This window comes from Hyperolius riggenbachi, chromosome 3, assembly GCF_040937935.1.
Source record: "Hyperolius riggenbachi isolate aHypRig1 chromosome 3, aHypRig1.pri, whole genome shotgun sequence".
Lineage (NCBI taxonomy): Eukaryota > Metazoa > Chordata > Amphibia > Anura > Hyperoliidae > Hyperolius > Hyperolius riggenbachi.
The window spans coordinates 489,747,745-489,773,243 of NC_090648.1; the positions used below are offsets into that span (position 1 = coordinate 489,747,745).

General features: G+C 43.9%; 1 protein-coding gene across 1 annotated transcript in view; it reads left to right on the forward strand.

Annotated features, from left to right (window-relative positions):
* Positions 1 to 17,551, forward strand: part of SAMM50 (SAMM50 sorting and assembly machinery component) — a 38,579-nt gene extending 21,028 nt beyond the window's left edge. Inside the window, exons 10-15 of the mRNA XM_068273072.1 lie at positions 1,415 to 1,501; positions 6,809 to 6,879; positions 10,024 to 10,091; positions 12,414 to 12,560; positions 14,487 to 14,628; positions 17,361 to 17,551. Of these exons, the coding sequence (XP_068129173.1) occupies positions 1,415 to 1,501; positions 6,809 to 6,879; positions 10,024 to 10,091; positions 12,414 to 12,560; positions 14,487 to 14,628; positions 17,361 to 17,406 (561 nt within the window). The 3' untranslated portion in view covers positions 17,407 to 17,551. The remainder of the gene's footprint in view (positions 1 to 1,414; positions 1,502 to 6,808; positions 6,880 to 10,023; positions 10,092 to 12,413; positions 12,561 to 14,486; positions 14,629 to 17,360) is intronic.
* Positions 17,552 to 25,499: the final 7,948 nt, after the last annotated feature.

The following is a 25,499-nucleotide window of genomic DNA, read 5'->3' on the forward strand; positions in this document are numbered from 1 at the left end:
GTGACAGGCGTCAGTATTGCTGTATTATTGCTGTGTGACAGGTGTCAGTGTTGCTGTATTATTGCTGTGTGACAGGTGTCAGTATTGCTGTATTATTGCTGTGTGACAGGTGTCAGTATTGCTGTATTATTGCTGTGTGACAGGTGTCAGTATTGCTGTATTATTGCTGTGTGACAGGTGTCAGTATTGCTGTATTATTGCTGTGACAGGTGTCAGTATTGCTGTATTATTGCTGTGTGACAGGCGTCAGTATTGCTGTACTATTGCTGTGTGACAGGCGTCAGTATTGCTGTGTGACAGGCGTCAGTATTGCTGTGTGACAGGCGTCAGTATTGCTGTGTGACAGGCGTCAGTATTGCTGTGTGACAGGCGTCAGTATTGCTGTATTATTGCTGTGTGACAGGTGTCAGTGTTGCTGTATTATTGCTGTGTGACAGGTGTCAGTATTGCTGTGTGACAGGCGTCAGTATTGCTGTATTATTGCTGTGTGACAGGTGTCAGTATTGCTGTATTATTGCTGTGTGACAGGTGTCAGTATTGCTGTATTATTGCTGTGTGACAGGTGTCAGTATTGCTGTATTATTGCTGTGTGACAGGTGTCAGTATTGCTGTGTGACAGGTGTCAGTATTGCTGTATTATTGCTGTGTGACAGGTGTCAGTATTGCTGTATTATTGCTGTGACAGGTGTCAGTATTGCTGTATTATTGCTGTGTGACAGGTGTCAGTATTGCTGTATTATTGCTGTGTGACAGGTGTCAGTATTGCTGTATTATTGCTGTGTGACAGGTGTCAGTATTGCTGTATTATTGCTGTGTGACAGGTGTCAGTATTGCTGTGTGACAGGTGTCAGTATTGCTGTATTATTGCTGTGTGACAGGTGTCAGTATTGCTGTATTATTGCTGTGACAGGTGTCAGTATTGCTGTATTATTGCTGTGTGACAGGTGTCAGTATTGCTGTATTATTGCTGTGTGACAGGCGTCAGTATTGCTGTATTATTGCTGTGTGACAGGTGTCAGTATTGCTGTATTATTGCTGTGACAGGTGTCAGTATTGCTGTATTATTGCTGTGTGACAGGCGTCAGTATTGCTGTATTATTGCTGTGTGACAGGTGTCAGTATTGCTGTATTATTGCTGTGTGACAGGTGTCAGTATTGCTGTATTATTGCTGTGACAGGTGTCAGTATTGCTGTATTATTGCTGTGTGACAGGCGTCAGTATTGCTGTGTGACAGGCGTCAGTATTGCTGTGTGACAGGCGTCAGTATTGCTGTGTGACAGGCGTCAGTATTGCTGTGTGACAGGCGTCAGTATTGCTGTATTATTGCTGTGTGACAGGCATCAGTATTGCTGTATTATTGCTGTGTTGTTGCTGTTGTGTGTGCAGTCACAGTGATGTTTCTCTCTCTCCCAGGAACTGGCCGGCTACACAGGCGGGGATGTCAGCTTTTTGAAGGAGGACTTTGAGCTGCAGCTGAACAAACGCCTCTCCTGGGACTCAGTAAGTTCTCCTGCTATGTCAGTAAATGCTGCATGTTTAGTTACCCTGCAAAGCAATCGCCAGGCATTTAAATCTGGAATGTTATGTTGAGGTGAGCAAACAGAGGACTAAAGGGAACCAGAGTGTGAATTCTCTGTGAGCAGATCCCGCCCCCCACTAGGTCCTTTGTGTATGGAAAAGTTTGTTTGCTGTGTTTCCAAGTGTTACAATCCCTCCAGCCTCATTCACATTGCGTTTCTGTTTACTTTAGCGTTTTGGGAGGAGTTTTGTTTTTTTTTCTTCCCTCCTCCCGGCGCTCGGGTGGAGAATGCGTTTTTTTGTAAAGCGCTTTTCCAGAGCGATTGCATTTCTTTCACTCCCAGACGCAAGTCAGGAACTGAATTCTTTGAACCGGATACAATGTATTCTTAAAAACGTGAACGCAATCGCTGCACAAATCGATCCTATACCTTCCACGGAGGCGGAATTGCCTCAAAAATGGTCCACGCACCGCTTTGCTGCCCGCACAGCGCACTACCCACACTGATATGAACATTCTCATAGACATTCATTGCACAAAATCGCCTGCGTGTGATAAAAAGACCGAAACGCCTCCAGTGTAAATGAGACCTCCCAGGAACTGTTTTTTTTTTGTTTTTTTGTTTTTTTTTGTTTAATCTTGCTTTATTTAAAGCTTTGAATTAAACAAAAATAAAAATAGTCATTAACCATAAAGGTGGCCATAAATTTATCGACTTGTAAGCTGATCGACCATCCGATTCAATAATTATTTACGCATCGTTTGAAAATCTGTGCCACCAAGTGCTTGCCCAATCGATGATGCAACCAATTGTGGGTCAAAATCTATCACCTCATGTACCCATCAGACATGCTGCATGATGTGGGACCGTTGTGGTCGATCGGGTGCGCGTCAGCAACGGCGAGCGATATCTGGACAAGCGGCGAAACCCCCGGCGCTGTCCCCCTAATGTCCAATGTGCTTCCCCCAGCCCCCCCCCCCCCCCCACACACACACACACACACACAAAATGTATTACTTATAGATGCGGTCAGCTACATCTTTAAATATTGGTGGTCTGCATATAGAATAGCAGTGCTGGCACCACCCATCCACATGGAAGCCAGAAAGCAGTAATTTGCTGGTTTCCAATCAAATTCCACATCAGGTGACACTGCTGTCCAATTGGACTTCAGGTTGTCACCTGGGTATGCATCACTGTCTGGCCCGCAAAGACATAATTTTATATATACTCCCCCCCCCCCCCCCCCCCCCCAGCAGTCTGCAGTATGTTGACCCGGCCATCAACCCATAATGTTTGGGGACCCCTGTTATAGCTGAATCTGTCTCTTTTCTGGTGTCTTTTCAAGCCCAAGCCTGCCCCCTTGTGGCTCTGCTATAATGACTCAGCTATAATGATTCCTGAACAAAGCCAGACTGAATGCTCAGTCGGGGATTTTATCATTGCTGATAACAGGCAGGCTGAGCAGTGAAGGATGAAACCGAAAGCAGGGTGGGTGTTTTCTCTAATGTCCCCACTGATATATATGGTAAAATACATGAGGGTGCTTCGTCTCTGGTTCACTTTAACTGAGAGGGATAGGGATGTTTCCTTTTAAACAATACCAGTTGCCTGGCAGTCCTGCTGATCTCTTTGGCTGCAGTAGTGGCTGAATCACACACCTGAAACAAGCATGCAGCTAATCCAGTCTGACTTCAGTCAGAGCACCTTATCTGCATGCTTGTTTAGGGGCTGTGGCTGAAAGTATTAGAGACACAGGATCAGCAGGAGAGTCAGGCAATTGGTATTATTTTAAAAAGAAAAATCATATCCTTCTCAGTTTAGGTTCCCTTTAAAGAAACACATTTCTTTGTTACAGCTATTAGAACTCCTGCAATAAATCTGCAGCGTGTCTACTTCCTGCTGTCATGGAAGCAGACAAAGTGTTAGCATCCTGTGTTTACAAACCAGCTGTGTCTGCCGAGGACTGCAAAATTTCTGTGCTGGCACAAATGAGAGATCAGATTACACTTGTGATTACATGAAGATGAGGGAGAATTAGACAAGCTAAACTCTCTAAAAACACACAGGGTGCATTTGTCTCTGTTTTCCTGTGTAAGTGTTCATGTCCAGTTTAAGGTGTGTTTAGCGGTAACGCACTGCGTGCAGTCATACGGCAGTCATACGGCAACCCATTATACCGCACTGCACTGTGGACGTCACATAGGCGGTGCATTGCAGTGCAGTAAGCTGCGTCAACAGTGTGCATTACACTGCAAAGCATCGCTGTCAATGTGTCCTGACTGACCGCACACAACTGTAATGCAGCAGCTGCTTCCTTCATGCAGTCACGGGTCGTAGTGCGCTCTGATACATAGAGCTGTTTCCCCATCTGGAGGCTCAGAAACTTCTTCAGCGTTTTATGACTGCCTGTGTCCATTTTGGGACAACACATTCCATTCCGGATGCCTAGGCAATCACCATGTAACCGTTACTGGAATCTCTAGGATTTGATAGGTTTACAGATTGCCCAGCAAGCTCATGGTGAGCCAGAACTCCTATAATATGAAAGGAGGAGAGAATGTGTATCTGCAGTGGATGTGCTGTAATCTCAGTCATTACCATTTGCCTACCGTAAACTAGACCTCTGGTTGTGTGAAAGAAAGTTGTCTGCCCAGTTACATCCGTTATTGCAGTTTCAGTGCTGCCTTCCCTTCCTTATAGAATGCTTTGCAAGATTTTGGAAACAACTGTTCAGGGCTGTGGAGTCTGAGCAATTTTAGGTACCTAGAGTCGGAGTCAGTCGGTCTCAAACTGTTGAGTCAGTGGGATGATTTTTTTTTTTCTTAACCAAATCCTTAGCTTTTGTAAAAATTTGGAGTCGGAGGTTTCTGAAGAGTCGGATGGTTTTTGTACCGACTCCACAGCGCTGCAACTGTTTTGCCATTGTCAGGAATGGAGTTTACATTGGATTTCAGAATGTGTCTTTACACCTCCTGTGTGTTAGGCCTAGTTCACACTACAAATTGCAAGCGCTTTTGTAAGCAATTTTTGTTAAAGTGGACCTGAACTCTTGCACAGGACAGAAGGAAAACAGAGAATTGCACCTTGTATGTATTTAGAGAGTTTAGCCTGTGTAATTCCCCTCATTTGTGTCTAATGATCGCAAGTTGTAATTTGATTTCCCCTGTGTCACATGACTGCCTATGACAGGTAAGCACATAAGTCCATTTGAAAGCACAGGCTGTTAACAGTGTGTCTGCTTCCATGAATCAGGAAGTAGAAACTGTGCAGATTTATTTTAGGATTTGTGTCTGCTGTAACAAATACATGTTTTTTTGTTTAAATGTTGTTATGCTGGTGTGTATCTTTTAGAGCAGAGAGGAATGCTGATTCTGGTCCACTTTAACCATTTCAGCCCCCGGGTATTTTTCACCTTATGCATCCGAGCAATTTTCACCTCCGACTCATTCGCCAATAACTTAATCACTAATTATCACAAAGAATTGATCTATCATGTTTTTTCCACCACCAATTAGGCTTTCTTTGTATAGTACATTTTGCTAAGAATAATTTTTTTCTAAATGAATTTTAACTGGAATATTAAGAAAAAAAATGGAAAAAATTAATTATTTCGCAGTTTTCGGCCCATTATAGCAATAAAATACATGCTACCATAATTAAAACCCATGTATTTTATTTGCCCATTTGTCCCGTTTTTACACCATTAAAAGTATGTCCCTATCACAATGTGTGGCGCCAATATTTTATTTGGAAATAAAGGTGTTTTTTTTTTTTGTTTTTTTTTTTTTTTTTTTTTCAGTTTTGCATCCATCACTATTTACAAGCTTATAATTTAAAAAAAAAATTGCAATATATACCCTCTTCTCATGCATATTAAAAAAAAAGTTCAGACCCTTAGGTAACTATTTGTTTTTGTTTTGTTTTTCATCTGTAATTTTTTTTTTTCATAAAACATTTTATTTGGGTAATTTTTGGTGTGGGAGGTAAACAATTAATTTTAAATGTAATAATGTGGGTTTATTTTATTATTAAAAAATCTATGTAGTTGTAGTTTTACTATTTGCCCACAAATTCCAGGAAGCATATGAAGAGCAGGAAACTTTTTTTTTTTTTTTTTTTTCTTTTGTCAGACCGCAGCCTCTGATAAGAAGCAGTCGTTTTTTCCGCCGGGGACTATGTTCCCATTTATTGATCTCCGGGCTACCGGGGCGCGCGCAGAAGCACAGCAGCAGCCGCCTGGACGTGACAATCCCGTCCAGGCGGATTAAATGGTTGAGCAATTCCGGGCAGTTTTAGAGCCCTTTGCGTTTTTTGTCTTGCAAGCAATTTTGTATGCGTTTTTTGTTTTTGAAATTTTGTGTGTGCAGACAAACAGGAAGTGCATTCTGACCTGGAACTTAATGTCTTTGAAAGCAAAATTGCTTAAAAAAACGCTCACAAAATTGCGGTTCAAAGGGCTTTGAATAAAAAAAAATAAAAGTCGCAAACTGCTTTCAGAGTAGACCCCCCCCCCCCCATACCTTGCATCGCCCAGAAAATGGTGCAGGCAGGCCTTTGCGCTTCGGGAAAAAAAAAGCTCATCGCTCATTCTGAGAACACTAACAAGGGGATTTCATTACACTAGTGTTTTTACAGCGCTTTTAGAAATGCTAGCGGAAAAAAAATCAAAACGCTCCTAGTGTGAACCAGCCCTTAAAGGACACCTGAAGTGAGAGGGATATGGAAGCTGCCATAGTTATTTCCTGTTAAACCATATCTGTTGCCTGGCTGTCCTGCTGCTCTCTTTGATTGCAGTAGTGTCTGAATCACACACATGAAACAAACATGCAGCTAATCCAGTCAGACTTCAGTCACAAACACCTGATTTGCATGCCCGTTCCGGGTCTATGGCTAAAGGCTTTAGAGGCAGAGGATCAGCAGGACAGCCAGGCTATGTGCAATGTTTAAAAGGAAATTAATATGGCAGCCTCCATATCTCTCTCACTTTAGGTGTGCTTTAAGTAACTTTTCTCAGATATAAATCAGATCTTGTAAGGTCGGGGAAGCTAAATATTGCAGGCACTACTGCGTCACAACATCCTTGTCTGTGCTGGATCGCCGGGACTTAGTAGGAAGGGAGAAGACTCATTATAATCCATAGGCTTCCCCCTCCCGAGGCAAGTATGGCCCAGAGGGTTGTTTTTCCCTAACCGTTTAACTTCAATCTCAGATTCATTTACCCGAGTACTGTGACTTTTTCCAGTAATATTCTCCACATAACTAGGTGTGTTCTGTTCTTTGTCAGGTGCTTTCCACGTCCCTGTGGGGCGGAATGCTGGTTCCATTGGGGGATAAGCCGTCCAGCATTGCCGATCGGTGAGTCCTGCACAGTATATTTTACTATCACAAAAAAAAGTTAGCAGAACCGCATTCAAACAGTTAAACACAGCACTTTCTTCTTCAGTGGGAAGCTCTCTGCCGCATCCGAATTGGTCATAATTTTGTTAACATTCCTTTGTCAGCTACAGTTGGTTTACAGCCAGCAGCAGTGCTGAAATTGAGCTGCACCATTGTAGAACCAGAGAGAGCTGAGAAGTGATCACTGGACACATTATCCTATATAAATACAGGAGCTATGCAAGAAAATGCAGTAGCAGCTTTCAGAGCAGATGAACTCTAGGAAGTTGTGATTTGTAACAATATGACTTGTGTACAAAACAAAATATGATTACTTTATAGGTAATAAAGTAGGGAAACACATTTTTATTGAATATTATGTCAGAGTTTAATCCTTCTTTTCCCTGGCGTTCTGCATTTTTTCTTTTTTCATGTAGCTAGCGTAGCGCTAGCTACATGATTGCCCCTTCTGTGCGGCGTCCCTCCCTCCCCTCCGATCGCTGCCGGCGCAATGGCCCGTCCGGAAATCCCGTTCTGAACGTGACGTCACAAGGAGACCCGATCCACCCCTCAGCGCTGCCTGGGACTTATTGGCCAGGCAGCGCACGGGGTCTGGGGGGCGCTCGTTATACGACGGATAGCGGCACATCGGCGGCGAGCGGCGGCGATCGTCTCCAACAAAGTGCTTGCTGCGTGTTTTTTAAAAAAAATTATTAAAATCGGCCCAGCGGGGCCTGAGCGGCACCCTCCAGCGTCTCTGGACGAGCTCAGCTCGTCCAGAATGCTAGGGAGGTTAACCTCCTGAGCGTTACGTCGCTCAGGAGGTTTTGCAGCCTGGAGTCCCCCAGTATAAATGAAACAGATTCCATGCATGTAAAAGCTTTAGCTAGCACTAGGCTAGCTAGTACAGGTTGCCGGCACCCCCGGTCGCTGCTGTTCCCCCCTCCCCCCCCCCCCCCCCCCCCCCGAGAATACATTACCCAGCCTGGATCCAGCAATCGGCGCAGCCTCCCCGAACAGCTCCGGTCTTCACTATGGGGAGGATCACACATGACGTCGCCGACGTCATGACCTCATGCGCACACACAATCCTCCCCATAGAGAGGGAGACCGGAGCTGTGCGGGGAGGCTGCGCCAATTGCTGGATCCAGGCTGGGTAATGTATTAGCAGCGGGATCAGCAGCGGTCGGGGGTTCTGATAACAACCTGTACTAGCTAGCCCAATGCTAGCTAAAGCTTTTACATGCATTGGATCTGTTTTATACCGGCGGACTCCTGGGGCCAGCAAGCAGTATGCCTGACACAGTGTCGGGCATACCGCTAAGGAGGTTAAGGATTGTGAGCTTTTGAAGTTGAACAAAATAGATCTGCTCTATTTTTTTTCCTTTTAATTCTGTAACCTATAACCCCCTCCCTCAGCATTGACCTCTTTGAAAACCATCAGCCAGTCTGAAAGCTCTGCGGTCCAAGCCACGCCCTCTCCCTGCCCCCCATGGCCACGTACACCACAGGGGGAGGGTGCTGGCCTCAGTCAGTCAGTCTGCGGAAGAAGCCTAATGTAAGGAGTCCTCAGTCAGGCCCACTGTACTGATCACATATGTAAATTCACTCTTCTTTCCTGGACCTGTCATTGCAGCGTAAAGGTGCCCATACATTACTCTGTGTGGCATCGATATCTGTCTGATTGAATCTACAAGAGATTGATGCTGCAATGTGGTCACCTGATCATTATCATTATCATTTCAATCGATTTACAGCCGACTGATCTGATCGATCTGGCATGCTGGAAAGATCTCGCTCGAAAGGTTGTGTGGCGGCATTAAATTTCCCAACGACTGATAGACCCCCAGTCAGCTCCTCCCCCCCCCCCCCCAGTACAATGTGTGCTTAAACACCCCCTCCCGGGTCGGTAGTGTGTGTGGAAGGTTCACCTGTCCACCACCACGCCTCCATCGTGTCCTGCGTCTTTATCCGCTGCTGCCCCGCCCCTGTACCATGTGACCTTGCATAGGTGGCGCAATGCAGTGTGGTAAGCTGCGTCAAAAGCAAACATTACACAGCACCGCTGTGATCAGTGGCTTGACTGACCTCCCTCTTCTCGAATGCAGTAGCATCTTCCTTCATGCAGTTACGGGTCGTAGTGCGCTCTGATACATAGAGCTGTTTCCCCATCTGGAGGCTCAGAAACTTCATCAGCGTTTTATGACTGCCTGTGTCCACTTTGGGACAACACATTCCATCCCGGATGCCTAGGCAATCGCCATGTAACCGTTACTGGAATCTCTAGGATTTCAGAGTGAGAGTGCCCAGCAAGCTCATGGTGAGCCAGAACTCCTATAATATGAAAGGAGGGGAGAGTGTGTATCTGCAGTGGATGTGCTGTAATCTCAGTCATTGCCATTTGCCTCCCGCAAACTAGACTTCTGGATGTTCGAAATAACGTTCTCTGCCCAGTTATATCAGTTATTACAGTTTACTCTTTCAGCGCTGCCTTCCCTTCCTTATAGAATGCTTTGCAAGATTCCTGTGAGGCAGAAGATCTGTAATCTGAATATCGGCCTATACCAGGCATGGGCAAACTCGGCCCTCCAGCTGTTACAGAACTATAATTCCCACAATGCATTTGCCTTTATGAGTCATGACTGTGGCTGTCAGACTCCTGCAATGCATTGTGGGACTTGTAGTTCCTTAACAGCTGGAGGGCCAAGTTTGCCCATGCCTGGTCTATACCCTGACTCCTCTGAGGCAGGAAGACCAGGGGCTAATGGGAATTGTAGTCCAGTACACTGCACAGACTGTGGGCTGATTCCTCCCTCCAGTACAGCGAAAGAAGAGGGACCATTAGTGGTGGTGTTTAGGGATGGTCAATGAGATGTAAATAACTTCGAGTTGATGCAGCATTATGCAAATTTATGCAGCTTGAGAATGGACCAAACTGATTTTACCTTAGCTGGATTTGCTGGTTCACATTCAAGCTGATAAATTTGCATACAAAATTTACATAATGCTGCATCAACTCAAAATTATTTGCATCGTGGACCATTCCTACTGGTGTTATCACTACTTTTAATACAGATTATAGTTCTACCTTTTTTCAAAACTTCTGTGTGTTTCCTGCAACAGGTTTTATCTTGGAGGACCAACGAGCGTACGCGGGTTTAGCATGTACAGTATCGGACCTCAGAGTGAAGGTACGTACACCGAGATCGCCTTATGTAAATGACAAGGCTTATTAAAGGCATGGGTAGGAACTAAAGGTGTGTGTGTGTGTGTGTGTGTGTGTGTGTAATAATTTTAAACAAGCAATGGTCTATGTAGCAGAGCCCCATGGCCCTGCGCTGCATGTCACTCCTGGCGGGGGTTGGGGCTTGTGATCCCATTTGTTATACTGAATGGGATAGCAGGCTGAAGCGCCCCGAAATGCTGCAAACCATGCGCAGCATTTCAGCGGTGAATCGTCGTGCATGACTGGAAACGGGAGACAGTGCAGTCTATGCACTGTCTGCTGCCCTGCGATCGCATTTCTAAAAGCCGCTATATGGAAATGGGCTCTAAATAAGGGCTGGTGCACACCAGGGCGGTTCTGGAGCGTTTTTGAAAACCGCTTGGGTAATGTATTTCAGTGGGTTGGTGCACACCAGAGCGGCTCATTTTTTCCACAAACGCAAACTCGGGGGCTGCAGCAGTTTTTAGATTTCTGAGGCGTTTCTGCCTCAATGTTAAAGTATAGGAAAGTGGAAAACGGCTGAAAAGCGCTAGATCAGAGCAGTTTTCCAGGCGTTTTTGTTACAGAAGCTGCTCAGTAACAGCTTTACTGTAACAATATATGAAATCTGCTACACAAAAACGCTAGGCATGTTTAGAAAACCTCTCTAAACATGCCTAGAATCGCTTTGAAATCTGGTTCAAAACCTCTAGTGCTTTGCAGATCTTCTAGCGGTTTTTGGTGTGCACTGGGCCTAAAGGTGCGTACACACATGCGACTATAGTCGTTTGAAACGATCGTTCCCCGATCGTTTCAAACGACGATCGTTTGAAAAAAAAGCAGCCAACAACCATGAAGTCTAACGACGGACGAGCTAGATCGTTCAAAACTAACGATCTAGCTTGGCGGATTTTTCCCAACGACGAACGTTTGCAAAAGTAGCACATCGTTGGAAACGGTCGTTCGTACTAGGCTTGACATGCGCATTTCACTATTTCTCCATGGAACTTTTCATTTTTATGCGCAGGCGCAATAGTTGCTTTTACGTGGTGTAACGTTCGTTCTAACGATGTGATCGTTGCACAGCTTTTACAACTAACTTTACTTAGGTCGTTCTTTCGTCAATTAAAAGTTCGTTGTTGACAACGAACGATCGTTGTCGACAACGAACGATCGTTGTCGCATGTGTGTACGTAGCTTAACATGCGATCCCTCCAGAAATACAAAAGTGATATATGAAGAGGGTAAGATGGGCTATACGAGACTCCCTGGCGTCCCAGAGAGATCTGCTAATCAAAAACTGCAATATAGTGAATATCAAAAGCCTGCAAAGGAAACCAGCTTCCCCTGCGGATCTCGTCAATCAAGTACTCCAAGTTCTCTGTTGCGGGTTTGAAATTTGTTTTGAGAATGATCATTTTGTAACTTATCGCCTTTAATTTTTTTTTTTTTTTTTTATGATTTGGGCTTCTGCGATCAGGAGTATCACACTTTCAATTCTGGTTGGCCAATCACTCACCAATTTTAATACCACAAAGCAGTATAGGAGTTTACCTACACAATCTGTTCATGGTATTCAATATCTGTTAACCCTCATACTATATGGAGGTGGTAAAATTGGTCAGTGATTGGACAATCATAATTGAAAGTGTGTGCCAGGCTTAAAGGACACTCGAGGCGAAAATAAACTAATGAAATAAACGATTGTATCTGTCTTCTTTCTCCTAAAAATGATATTCCACAGTTTTATTTTATGTTTAAATCTACTTTTTAAGTTTTTTAACTGTTTTATTGTTTTTGCTCAATGACACATTAATTGAAGTATGCCAGAGCTAAAATCTATAAACTATTAACCCTTTTTATCTCTTTCTTGCTCTCAGAAGCCACTTTCTACTAGGAAAGTGTTTTTATAGTTGGAATTTCTTATCAGTAAGGGTCACACTGTAGCCGCTTCCTGTCTGAGTCAGGCACTTGCATACCTGATATGTAACTCTTTCAGGCAGAGAAAGGAAAAAAAAAAGGAACACAGCCTAGTTATTTGTGTGCTAGGCACTGCACATACCCATGTCTATCTCATCATGTCACCTCGGGTATCCTTTAAATGGACAACTTTCAGACTGGAATGCAAACACAGATAAAAGGGTGTAAAATTGTTCGCTATAACTGGAGAGAAACGTTTTTAGTGTATTATGAAATCTTCCGATCAGTGCTGCTGGAGTGTTTTCCTGTTTGCAGATCACACGACTGTCGCCTATCTCTGCCATAGGCTGTATGTGTGATCATAGATCTGTTTCTGCTGCCTTCGCAGGCGATTACCTCGGCGGTGAGGCGTACTGGGCTGGCGGAATCCACCTCTACACTCCGCTGCCTTTCCGGCCTGGGCGAGGCGGATTCGGGGATCTCTTCAGAACCCATTTCTTCCTCAATGCTGGAAATCTCTGCAACCTGAATTATGGTATGTATATTACACAGCGTTCCTGGGAGTTACAGAGGCACTACATACAGTAGAAGCTAGTCAATGAAACAAGATACCCACTTTTACTGTGATTTTTCCTGGTTTAACCATCAGAAACACTTCCTATATCTACAGTACAGACCAAAAGTTTGGACACTCCTTCTCATTGAAAGAGTTTTCTTTATTTTCGTGACTATGAACATTGTAGATTCACACTGAAGGCATCCAAACTATGAATGGACACATGTGGAAGTAAACTACATAACCAAAAAGTGTGCAACAACTGAAAATATGTAATATTCTAGGTTTTTCAAAGTAGCCACCTTTTGCTTTGATTACTGCTTTGTCGCGGAAAACGCAAAAACTAATTTGCACGCAGATGCGAATTTTACCGCAAATTCACGGGTGTTTTCGCATATGTTAGTAAGTATGCGAATTTAACCATGTCAGTACCTTTTACATTGATTTTATGAGAAAACGCCTGCGAATTCGCGGTAAAATTCACATGTATTGTGTGCGAATCGCATTCTAATGGCTCTGCCCTGCAAATTTTTCCTGCACACAAAACCGCACAGGATTTCTGACCAGAGGAAACCTACCCATCCACTTGTATTGGTTATGCGAATTTGCATGCAGGAACCTCATGCACATTCGCTCTAGTGGAAACTGGCCCTGACTGAATTTTAGAAATAAAAAAAAAAGCGTTATAAATATTGCAATAAAGCAGATGATATACATGTACTTAGGTATTTCTATTGGAGCTCAGCTTTAGCACAATCTCCAGATTTCCGTCTGACAGGAAAAACCCATTCACACTTTACAAGCGATTTCAGCATCGCTGAAAACCACTAGCGTTTTGAAAAAACGCTTGTACAATAAAGTATATGGAAGTGTTCTCATCTTTGCGATTTTCTAAAACGCAAACGTGCTGCCTGCAGCATTTTCTGAGCTATTAGTGTTTCAATGTATTGGAACGCTGGTAACTGGAAGTGCTAACCTGTTTTTCCAGCGATTTTTACCCATCAAGCCTTGCAGTTTACCCTCAAAACACCCCTTTTTCCTGTGCAGATGTCGTTTCCTGTTTATGGAAGGCTTAAGGCTGCCATAAACTGGTCAATAGCCACCAGATCGACCAGCAGATAGATCCCTTTGTGATCGAATCTGATCAAAGAGGGATCTGTTGGCTGCCTACACTGCAAACTTCACTAAATTTCACTATGAAACCGATTTACAATCTGTGGAGCTATCGCAGCTCCACCGCCCCCCGCATACATTACCTGATCCGGACGTCGTGAGTCCCCCGGTCTCTGCTGTCTTCTTCTCCGCTCTCTCTTCTCCGCGCTGGGCTCCAGCTTCACTTTACTTCCTGTCGAGGGAAGTCTAAACAGTAGAGGGCGCTCTACTGTTTAATGAAGTTTGTCCCGACAGAAAGTAAGTGAAGCCAGCCGGAGCCCAGTGCTGAGAAGAGACAGAGGGGACACGCGCCGGCGGAACAGGTAATGTATTACCATTAGCGTTGGTCGTCGGACATTTGAACGCCGCTATGGACGCACTCCCGACCCGCCGCCGATCGAGCGAAATCTTCCGCGCGGACAGATCAACTGGAACGATCGATTTCGGACGGAAATCGATCGGTCAGCGTTTGCGCAACGATTTGACAGCAGATTTGATCACAGTGATCGAATCTGCTGTATATCGGCGGGAAACAGTAAAAGTGTATGGGCCCCTTTAGAGACAGATTATTGAACTAGAAATCACCAAACTGTAATCGCTGAAAAAACGCTTTCTGTACAGTGGAAAATCTCTAGGGAAAAAACGCTGGAAAACTCCAGAAAATTGCTCAGCGATTGCGTTTAGGGATTTTCTAGTGTGAATGGGCCCAAATGGTTTATTACCTGTCTTGTGTCCTTGCTCCCCCCTCCCCAGGTGAAGGCCCGGGAGCTCACATCCGCAGGCTGGCCGAGTGCATCCGCTGGTCCTACGGAGCCGGCATCGTCCTCCGGCTGGGAAACATTGCTAGACTGGAACTTAATTACTGCATCCCTATGGGTGTCCAGAGTGGAGACAGGTCAGTATGACAATGCTTCCTGTGTGCATTCAGAAAACCTCCCCCCACCCAGGAACAATAAGACAGCAGGAACTGCTGTGACAGCTTGGTAGGGACTGTTAAAGTGACCACACACGATTTTAAATTGGACCTGAACTCTTGCAAAGGACAGAAGGAAAACGTAGAGAAATGCACCCTGTATGTATTTAGAGAATTTACCCTGTTTAATCCCCCCTTATTTGTGTCTAATCACAAGTTGTAATCTGATCTCTCCCGTGTCACATGACTGCCTATGGCAGAGATGGCAGATAAGCCCATTTGAAAGCACAGGATGTAAACAATATGTATGCTTCCATGAATCGGGAAGTAGAAACTGTGCAAATGTATTGCAGGATTTGTATCAGCTCTAACAAATGCATGTTTTTTGTGTAAAGGTTATTATGCTGTTGTGTATCTTTTAGAGCAGAGATGAGTTCTGAGTTCAGGTCCACTTTAACCTCTTAGGGGGTTTTTTTTGTTTTTTTTTATTGACCAGAGAAATCTGTTCCCCCCCCCCCCCCCTCCCGTTTGAATGAATAGACATAAAAATCTAACCAATATTACCATACTCTTCTGATCTATTTTCTCTGAAAAAAACTAAGGATCTAACAAAACGTCAGTTTTTTTTTTTTTTTTTTTTTCAATTTATCTTTCTATCGTTTACAACAAATCCACTTCGATTTTTTTTTTTTTTCCTTCCTCAATCAAAAAAAGTTTCTCGTCCAAGTTCTTATACAATCATTCCTTTTTAGTTAGCCTATAAATGGTATCATCCTGATTTAAAACTTCTTGTTTTTAAAAAAAGAAAACTCTCTCCCCATTTATAGTTTCGTCCTACTACACTTAAACTAGTGGCCACACACCATACAATTTTTATTATTTTATTTTTTTCCAATTTAGTAATTGCATTTTTTTTTTTTTTTTTTTTTATTGATGGTATCATTTGAAAAATCTGGCCAATGTATCACACGTGTGTTCAATAATGAAAAAAAGAGAACATTGCTTGGGTGGATACATTGAGAAATTGACAATGTACCCTACATCACTCAGTTTTCATAAAAATTGATCAGAAAGATCCACCTCTCCCGATCGATTTATATCAAAAATATTAAATCAGACTTCTCTTATTAGGCTGCTTACACACCAAGACGTTACGTGCGCCTGTAACGCTCCCCTAACGCACAGCAATGTAACACAAGTGGGCTGTTCACACAGCCCACGTTGCGTTACATGTAACGCTGCACGTTCTCCGCAAAGTGCAGCATGCTACGGCGTTGGAGCGGCTATAGCCGCGTTAGACTGTTTGCACATGCGCAGTGGGGGGCGGAGAGGAGGCGGGGAGAGCCAGCTACAGTAGCCGCGCACATGGCTACTTAATATTCACTGCACTGGCGGGCGCTGATTGGCCGGCGGGACCACGTGATGCGGAGTGTCTCGCTCCGCATCACGTGGTCCCGCCGGCCAATCAGCGCCACTCTGGGAGACATTATAGGACTCGAGCCGCCTAACGCGGCTCACTCTACCGTCGGCTCTTGCAGCACCATACGTTGTGTTAGGTGCACGTTATGCGACCTTAACGTGGCACCTAACGCAACGTCTTGGTGTGCAAGTAGCCTTAAAAAAATTGCTTTCAATTTTTCTGTACAACGGATTGTTTTCGTTGAATTGCCATAAAATCTTATTGTGTTGTGCGAGGCCACCTTTAGGGCTTGTTCACATTGCAGGCGTTTTGGGGTTTTTTTCCGGCCGCCTGCGGTTTTTAAAAAATGCCCCCAACTGCATGGCCAATGAATGTCTATGAGAAGGTTCATGTCAGCGCGGGTCATGCGCGGTGTGGCTAGTAAAGTGGTGCGTGTTCCATTTTTGGGGCGATTCCGCGGCAATGGAAGGGATAGGAAAATCGTCAAACGCATACAAAAACACACATTAAGACTATTGCGCTCACGTTTTTAAGAATAAATTGTATTATTTTCCGGGTCAAAGAGTTCACTTCCTGACTTGCGTCAGGGAGTGAATTTTAAAAAACGCTCGGAAAAGGCTTAGAAAACCGCTAAGCACAAAAAAGAATCGCCCACCCAAGTGCCGGGAATCGGGGGGGGGGGGGGGGAGGGAAAGACTCCTCAAAAAAAAAGATAAAGTAAACTTATAATGTATGCAAAGCCACCCTAGATTTCTCCACAGTCAATAGGGGCCCTTTTCCACAAGCAGTTGATAGGCAGTGAATAGTCTGTCGAACTCTCACAACTGCTTGCTGCTGCCTGGTAAGTGCTTGCTGCTGCCTACCGCCTCGCGGACTCAGAGTGGCTTTCCAGCTTCCCACATGCACGCAAGCAGGCATGTCACCTGACCCGCACCTGAGTCACCTAACCCGCTGGCTTGCATACACGGATGCCGGAAGCCACCAGGAGCCCGCGAGGAGGTACAAGAAGGCTGCTAGATGTCGCTGGAAGCTCTGTAAGTATTTTACAGCTTGCCAGCACCCCCAAACCCCCCCCCCCCCCCAAACAAAAAGGTCCCGGTTATCCATCAGGCATGCCGGTTAGTTGAGACTTCTGGTTGCCTGAATTCCGTATAACAGTGACTTTGCTGTAATCTCATTGGTGGGATCATGTTGTAGCATCTGCCACTCTGTGATCTGATGATCGGGTCTTGTGACTGTGCTGAATGCATTCCTCCTCAGTTATTGTCTGACCTTTTCTTGTTCTTTGCTGCAGGATATGTGACGGGGTGCAGTTCGGTGCCGGCATTCGCTTTCTCTGATTCCAGGAAAATCGCTCTTCCAGCAGACGTCTCAGCACTATTTAAATACCGCTCCCTCCGTATAATTCTTAAGCCTCGTTTGTGTAAAATATTTTATCCACCCATTTATGAAAAGAACTGCACTAATAATAAAAAGAAAAAAATATTTCCCTTTTTTGTAATAGTTACAGAAAAATGTTTGTTCTGTCTGTCGTGTGATTTCTATCTAACACATACAGGTAGTCCCCGGTTAACGAACGAGATAGGGACTGTAGGTTTGTTCTTAACCTGAATCTGTTCTCAAGTTGGGAAAATTGTGCCATATCTGTCCCCTGTACCTCCTCTGTGCCTCCAGTGTCCCCCTCTGTGTCACCTCTGCCCTTTGTACCTGCTTATACAAGTTTAAAAGCCATTTTTTTCTTGTAGTTTTTGAGGAAATAGATTTAAAAAAAAAATTCAAAGTCCAATTTGAGAAAAATTATGTTTTGACTTGTTCCCATGGAAACACAGAATCCATGCCGTTCGTATCAACGACCCGTTTGTAAGTCTGCCATTTCTAAGTCGGAGACCTGTACACAGCACATACAGCCAAAACACGTGAAAATGCACCATATACAGAGAAACACACAGGGGATGTATACACTCATATATTGTACAACCCCGTTTTACAAAAAGTTGGGATGCTGTGTAAAATAACCTTTCACACCGCTTCCCAAATTTTTAAAAATGGCATTGTAAACACACACAGGCTTAAAGATGGGCACACGTGATACCATTTATTTTTTTTTACAAAAGTGGATCCGAGATGAAAAACTAACTATAACAAGTAGCTTGTCTATATATCTTATCTAAAGTTTAGATAGTTTACACAGAAAATCTAGCTGCAAACAGCTTTAATAGTATATGATTATTTATTCCTGTGATACAATGAGGGCAGCCATGTTCTGTTTGTCACATTGTCACAGGCAAGCTGCAACTGCATCTCCAGCCCTCAGCTCACTCCCCTCTCCTCCTCACGCCTCCCCTCTGCCTCTGAAATCTCTGGCTAGTAACCTCCTCCTGCCCAGACTGAGCTCCCATAAGCCCTTGCTACATGGAGTGCCAAGGCACTTTGAGCTGTGGGCGAGGCTTGTTTAGGTTATAGGGAATTCAAGTATTAAAACAAAATAAGTATTTGGGTTGAGGAATGCCCTATAAATTATATGTAAGGAACACAATTATGCAATGAGTAAAAGTTTGTCTTGGATCCGCTTTAACATTGGAAAATCTAACCAATGTAACACGCACGCACACACACACACACACACACACAGTCAATTCCCAATAATGAGATCAATTATTGCAAAAAATTGCTTAGGTGTATAAATTAAGAAACTGGCAATCTATTCTACACCATAAAGAGGAACTGAACTCAGAAGTTCATCTTTGCTCTAAAATGTGGCATGACAACCTTTATGGGCAAAAATGTCTTCATTGCATTTTATGGAAGTCTTAAAAAAACAAACAAACCTAAATTTGTAACTTTGCAGGGAGCACTGAAGGGGTTAAGTCTCAGTGCTTGCTGTATGGGAAGAGCTGCCTGGGCTCCTGCAGTCTATTCACAGCTGCTGATAAGAACTAATTAGACCAGACATGGGCAAACTTGGCCCTCCAGCTTTAAGGAACAAGTCCCACAATGCATTGCAGGAGTCTGAGAGCCACAGTCATAACTCATAAAGGCAAATGCATTGTGGGACTTGTAGTTCCTTAACAGCTGGATGGCCAAGTTTGCCCATGCCTGAATTAGACACTTTGATCTGGCTAAACAAAGCAGATTTGCGCTGGAATCAGATACTAATGTACAAGACACAGAACCTGATGGACTTCGAGCGCTTGAATTGCAGCCACTAGGGGGTGCGCTCTAAAGCAGTAGCAGTGGGAGTCTTGTTCTTACTGAATAGGTACTGGCTTACTGAACAGGAAGAGCCGAGATTTGTAATGGAGCCAGGTAGTGAAAAGATTTCTCCATCAATGTTTGATCAGTGAATCGATTGCCAAATTCATCTGCTGACAGTCACCGGGCGGCTGACACTGGTGATGAGTAGGGATGATCCATGAGATGAAAATTGTTCTGAAATTATGCAAATTTCTATGCAAATAAACAGTTTGAAATGGACCAATCAATTTAAACCCAGGTTTAAATTGATTGGTCCATTAACAAGCTGCATACATTGCATATAATTTTGAAATCAACTCGGAACAATTTGTGCATCTGTGATCATCCCTAGTGATGAGATTGTTGGCAGTTTGTCACCTTCAGTCTGCACAGTGATGTATATGGACATGGTTGACGATGTGTGTTGGACTCGGGGATGGACATGATCAGGAGGTGGCTCTGTGTTTGGGAATACTGCAGCAACCAGCTGAAAAATGTCAGCTTTTCCCATTACTGGTTTCCTGAGCGTGTGGATGAGAGAAGCCTGTGCAGACCTCAAAGGTTCACCTGAAGTGATCATAAACCATCATTCTGACGTCTGTATGAGGGATATGCTTTGCAGATCATTGAGTTTACTTTGCTTTTGGAAACCTTTTTCACACACCCAGCTCCTAGCAGAGACTATCAATGAGCTGCTGCTGATACTGGCTTGCATGCAAATTGTATGCAAATTGTATGCAGATTGTACTAATTCAGAGCTGTACACAATGCACATTGGCTGGAAATATATCTGGTTGGCCCAATTCCTAGCTTTAAGTTTTTATGCAGGCAGAATTAGGCCTCCTTTCCACGAACTGTTGATAGGCAGTGAAATGCCTCTCACTCTCTCAACTGCTCACTGCTGCCTGGTAACTGCTTGCTAAGCACGCAGCTCAACAGTTCGTGGAAAGGAGGCCTTAGCATGACTATCCCTCTTTATTGCATGTCTGTGAAAGCCAGCGTCATTAGGGGTCGCTATAACAGCAGCATATAATTAGGGATGGTCAATGAGTAGGGATCACCCTGCCTGGGAGAAGTCGCAGAGAAGCATTTGATCAGCTGATGGATTTGTAAGGCTCTGATTTGCTGGTCATGATCATGTGTTTAACCAGGAAGTCATCACAGCAAATCGGAACCTTAGAAATCTATCAGCTGATCACATGCTTCTCTGTGAGTTCTCCTAGGCAGGGCCATTCCTATCAATGAGATGCAAATCAGTTTGAGTTGATGTGAGATTATGCACATTATGTATGCAGCATGAATATGGACCAATCACATTTTACCTCAGCAGGAGTTGATTGGTCCATTTTCAAGCTGCATAATTATGCATACAAAATGTGCATCATCTCACGTCAACTCAAGATTATTTGCATCTCATTGACCATCCCTACATATAATAATATATATTCTATATTTCTTTAGAATTGCAATTTATTCCATTCATTTACTGAAAAATTGATCAGAGAAATCATCCACTCCCGTTCTACTTAAAGTGAATGGGAACCGCATTTTAAAAAAATGAGACAGATACTTACCCAAGGAGAGGAAAGGCTCTGGATCCTATAGAGCCTTCACGCTCCTCTCCTGGTCCCCTCGTTCCAGTGCTGGCTCGCTCTGTAGCAGTATTTGACTAATTTAGTCAAATACTGCTTTACCTGGCCGAAGGAGGCTTCAGAAGTCTTCAGGGAACCCGAGTGCTCCTGAAGAAGGGCGGCCCTGTACTGCGCCTGCGCAAGCACGCTCTCTTGCACGCTCATTCCTGTGCAGTATGGAGCCGCACGTCTTCGGGAGGACACGGCTCCCGAAGACTTCCAAATACCCTTTCGGTGGGGGATTGAAACGGGGGGAGCCAGCACAGGATAGAGGGCACCGAGAGAGGAGACGGAAGGCTTTATACAACCCAGAGCCTTCCCTCAGGTAAGTATTTGCTTCATTTTTTTTAAAATGCGGTTCCCATTCACTTTAAATATTAGATTTCTTACTTGAATAAAAAAAGAAAAAAAGTTTCTGTACAACTGATGGTTTTTATTAAATTGCTGTAAAATCGAATCTTTGTGTCATGTGTGGCCTGTAGGGATGGTCAATGAGATGCAAATAATTTTTAGTTGATGCAGCATTATGCAAATTTTGTATGCAAAGTTATGCAGCTTGAAAATGAACCAATCAAATCCTGCTGAGTTGAAATTCAATTGGTCAATTTTCAAACTGCATAAATTTGCACATAATCCTGCATCAACTCAAATTACAGTATTTGCTTGTCATTGATTATCCCTACGCCAGCTTCAGGGTATTTTTTTACCGTACTTTTGGGAGGTTTAGAGCTTTCAGTCCACACAGCCATAGAACCACCCCTCACTTCTGCTGTATTTGTCAAATTCCCATGTTTTCAACACTCCATACATATGGAAAAACTTTATTTAAATTCACCCTAGTCTAGGATGTGTTATTTGCATTATAACACAAATATTTCCCTAGTTCTCTACAGCAGAGCTTGTGTCAGAAGATCTGTCAATAGCTTGTATATGGAGAATCTGAGGTGAGGAAACTCACTACTGCTTAGCTACATACTGTACCTGTAGCAGGAAGGCTCTGAGTCCCATAGAGCAGGGGTGTCAAACTCGTACAAAGTGGCCCAAAATTGAACCTTAGTGTCTAGTGGCCCCTTCATTCCCCTATACAGTTTCCTGGTGTATTGGGGCCGACTGGCCCCCTCCCTCCCCTATACAGATCCCTGGTGTCTAGTGGCCCCCTCCCTCCCCTATACAGATCCCTGGTGTCTAGTGGCCCCCTCCCTCCCCTATACAGTTCCCAGGTGTCTAATGGCCCCCTCCCTCCCCTATACTGCTCCCTGGTGTCCAGTGTTTTACCCACCCTCTACCCAATGGCTTCCCTGGTGATCTAGGACTTCATCCTCAAAATAGCTTCCCTGGTGGTCTAGAGTGGGACAAACATAATGCAAAGTGAGGAAACCAACTGCAGGCCAAATTTGATGGCTCTGCAGGACACATTTCCCCTGCTGTCCACTCATTCAGCATTTGAACCTTCTGGACTCCTCAGAAGGCTTCGGAAGCACTCGCGTCCACAAGTGCTTCCGAAGACGGGCACATCCGTACTGCACATTTGGAAGCCAGGACTCATGCGTGCACGGTGTGGATCTGTTCAGCATCTAATACTCAGGCATGCATGCATGCATCTATGAAGCCCATACAAGGAGTTCTGAAGACTTATTTGACCTAGCAGGTTGAATAACTTTTTCCACCACTACAGTATATCTACATCCACTGTGCCTTCATCTAAGCCATGAGGACGTAGATATAAGTCGTGTAGCTAAAGCACAGCTGTGCACGGTTGGGCATTGCCCATGTGCAAAACCTCCAGCACCATCTCCTGAGCCAATAAGATTGATTTTTACCATTGAAAATAGTTTTTTTCTATTTGTTTCCTTTTTTCCTATTAAAATGCATAGAAAAAATTGTTTGAAGGAAAAAATGCCATACAATGAAAGCCTAGTTATTCATGAAAAAAAAGCGATATATATTTCATTTAGGTGTCATAAGTAGGGATAACGTTATTGCTGATTAAATAAGGACATGGCTAAAATGTCAAAACTGCTCTGATCCATAAGGGGGAAACAAGGTCTGGATGTGAAGTGGTTAAACGGGGGACGATAGGATGAGGAAGGCTCTATGAGATTGAGATCTTTCCCTTTGCAGAGATATCTAACCTGAAGTAAGCTTCCTCTCTCCAGCTTCTCTTTAACAGCAGAGAATTTCACGCAAGCGCTTTTCCACCCTATATGTGCGTCGGTCTGCGTTTTTAACGTATGCATTTTTGTCAGCAACCAGTGTTGTTCAATGAGGAAATGCATGCATTGTGGGGAAAAGTAGTTCAGGTTGTACGCTGTACAGAATCGCATATGGCTCCTGAAAACGCAGAAGCCCCATATATAATCATTACATGCGTTTTCCCATTGCGGCAAAATGCCAAACTGCACAAGTGTGACCCTGGCCAAATAGAGCCTTTTTTTTTTCAAAGGATCTGATCAGCAACCCCTTCATCAGTCACGTCCTGTGTCATAGACTGCCAGAGTTGCAAGCTGTGATCTTCTAGGTCTGCTCTGTCTATGCCCTGAATAGCACAGCACGGTGGCTGAGAACATATGCCTTGGGCGGCTACACACGTGCAATTTTTATTGGCTAATCATTGACCAATTTTTCCACCTCCATGTTGTAAGAGAGGCAGTAGATTTCGAATACTACTGTATATACAGACTGTACATAAGCTCTCATGCAACATGGAAGTGGTAATATTGGCCACCCATTGGCCAATGAAAATTGGATGTGTGTATCAGGGAAATTTTCAAGCAAGATATCTGATCAATATTCAGATCTGACAGCAATTGGATAATACCTGGTACACACTTTCAATTATAATTGCCCACTAACCAATTTTACCACGGTACTTATCCGTTAGCTGGGCGCATCCGGCAGGTGGCGACAAAACTCCACCAGAGTTACATCTTTCCCTACTATCCATGGCGGCCTGGAGGGGGAATAGTAATTAGCGCCACCTGCCGGATGCGACCGGCTAATGGATAAGTACCTTTACCACCATGTAGTTTGAGGGTTTACTTACACGATCTCCTCATAGTCTTCAATGTCTGTTGACCCTCATATTACATGGACATGGTAAAATTGGTCTGTGATTGGCCAATCATGAAAGTGTTTACCAGACTTAAAAAAAAAAAAGAAAGAAAGCGTAAACAAGTATGCAATTTTTTCATAATTTCGATCATTAGTACAATTGGATATCGATCAAAAGGAAAAATGTCACCAGAATGTACATGCCGTACACACAGTACGATAGCCGGTATTTCAATCGATATTTTCCATCCTGTCCAATCTGCTTCAGATCGAAAAAGAGATTGATTATCGGCTTGGAAACAGTTGCTGGGCATCAGTAGGCTGTATATTTTTTGCCTGATCTGATCATTTACGCAACTGGAAATATTAATCTTTAAAGCGGACCCAAACCAAACATTTTTTTATTTCAAAACATTTAGTTGCACCACTCTGACACATACAAAGATAAATTAACACTCCTGCAAGCCTATGAGCATTTCAGTGCATGCTTTTCACCCTTCTCTTTCCATAACTAGGGTTATACAGGTGGCAGCCATTAGCAATTCCTCCTTTGCTGGACACCACCTACTCCACCAGTCTGCCGGATTCTGTCCCGGCAATATGAAAGGAAGGGAGGGGTTCCTCCAATAAATGTAAAATATTTTATATTTGTCATCATGCAGCTGAAAAAGGGCTGCTATTTATTATTATAATTTAGAAAATAGATTTTATTTCTGAAATCTTGTATTTTTAATTTGGGTCCACTTTAAGGTGAAAATTGGTGTAACCTCCTGGGTTTTATCCACATTCTTCCTGTGCTTGGCTGGGTTTTCTCCACACAGACTGGTTTCCTCCCAAAAACAACATAAAGCCAGGCTAGTTCAGGCTGGTTTTACATGTGTGGAAAGCGCTGCATGCGCCGCCCCCCTCCCCCCAGCGCTTCACACTGCAAAAACCAAGAGTTATATGCATACCCTGCATTGGAGTGCGCTGAAAGGGTCACATGCAAAGCGCACCCCCCCCCCCCCCCCCCCCGCACGCACACACCCCTCACACTTTTTGCCGACCATCGCAGAGTAACTAAACAGGAAGTACGTTACTTAAAGAGACTCCGTAACAAAAAATGCATCCAGTTTTTTATCATCCTACAAGTTCCAAAAGCTATTCTGTGTTCTGACTTACTGCAGCACTTTGTACTATCACAGTCTCTGTAATAAATCAACTTATCTCTCTCTTGTCAGACTTGTCAGCCTGTGTCTGGAAGGCTGCCAAGTTCTTCAGTGTTGTGGTTCTGCTATGAACTCCCCCTTCCAGGCCCCTCTATGCACACTGCCTGTGTGTTATTTAGATTAGAGCAGCTTCTCTCTTCTCTCTTATCTTTTACAAGCTGGATAAATCGTCCTCTGAGCTGGCTGGGCTTTCACATAGTGAGGAATTACAGACAAGGGCAAAGCTGTTTGCAGGAAGAAAAGAGCAGCCTAAAACTTCAGTGCATGAGAGATGCAGGGGGAAAGAAACACACAAATGATCTCTTGAGA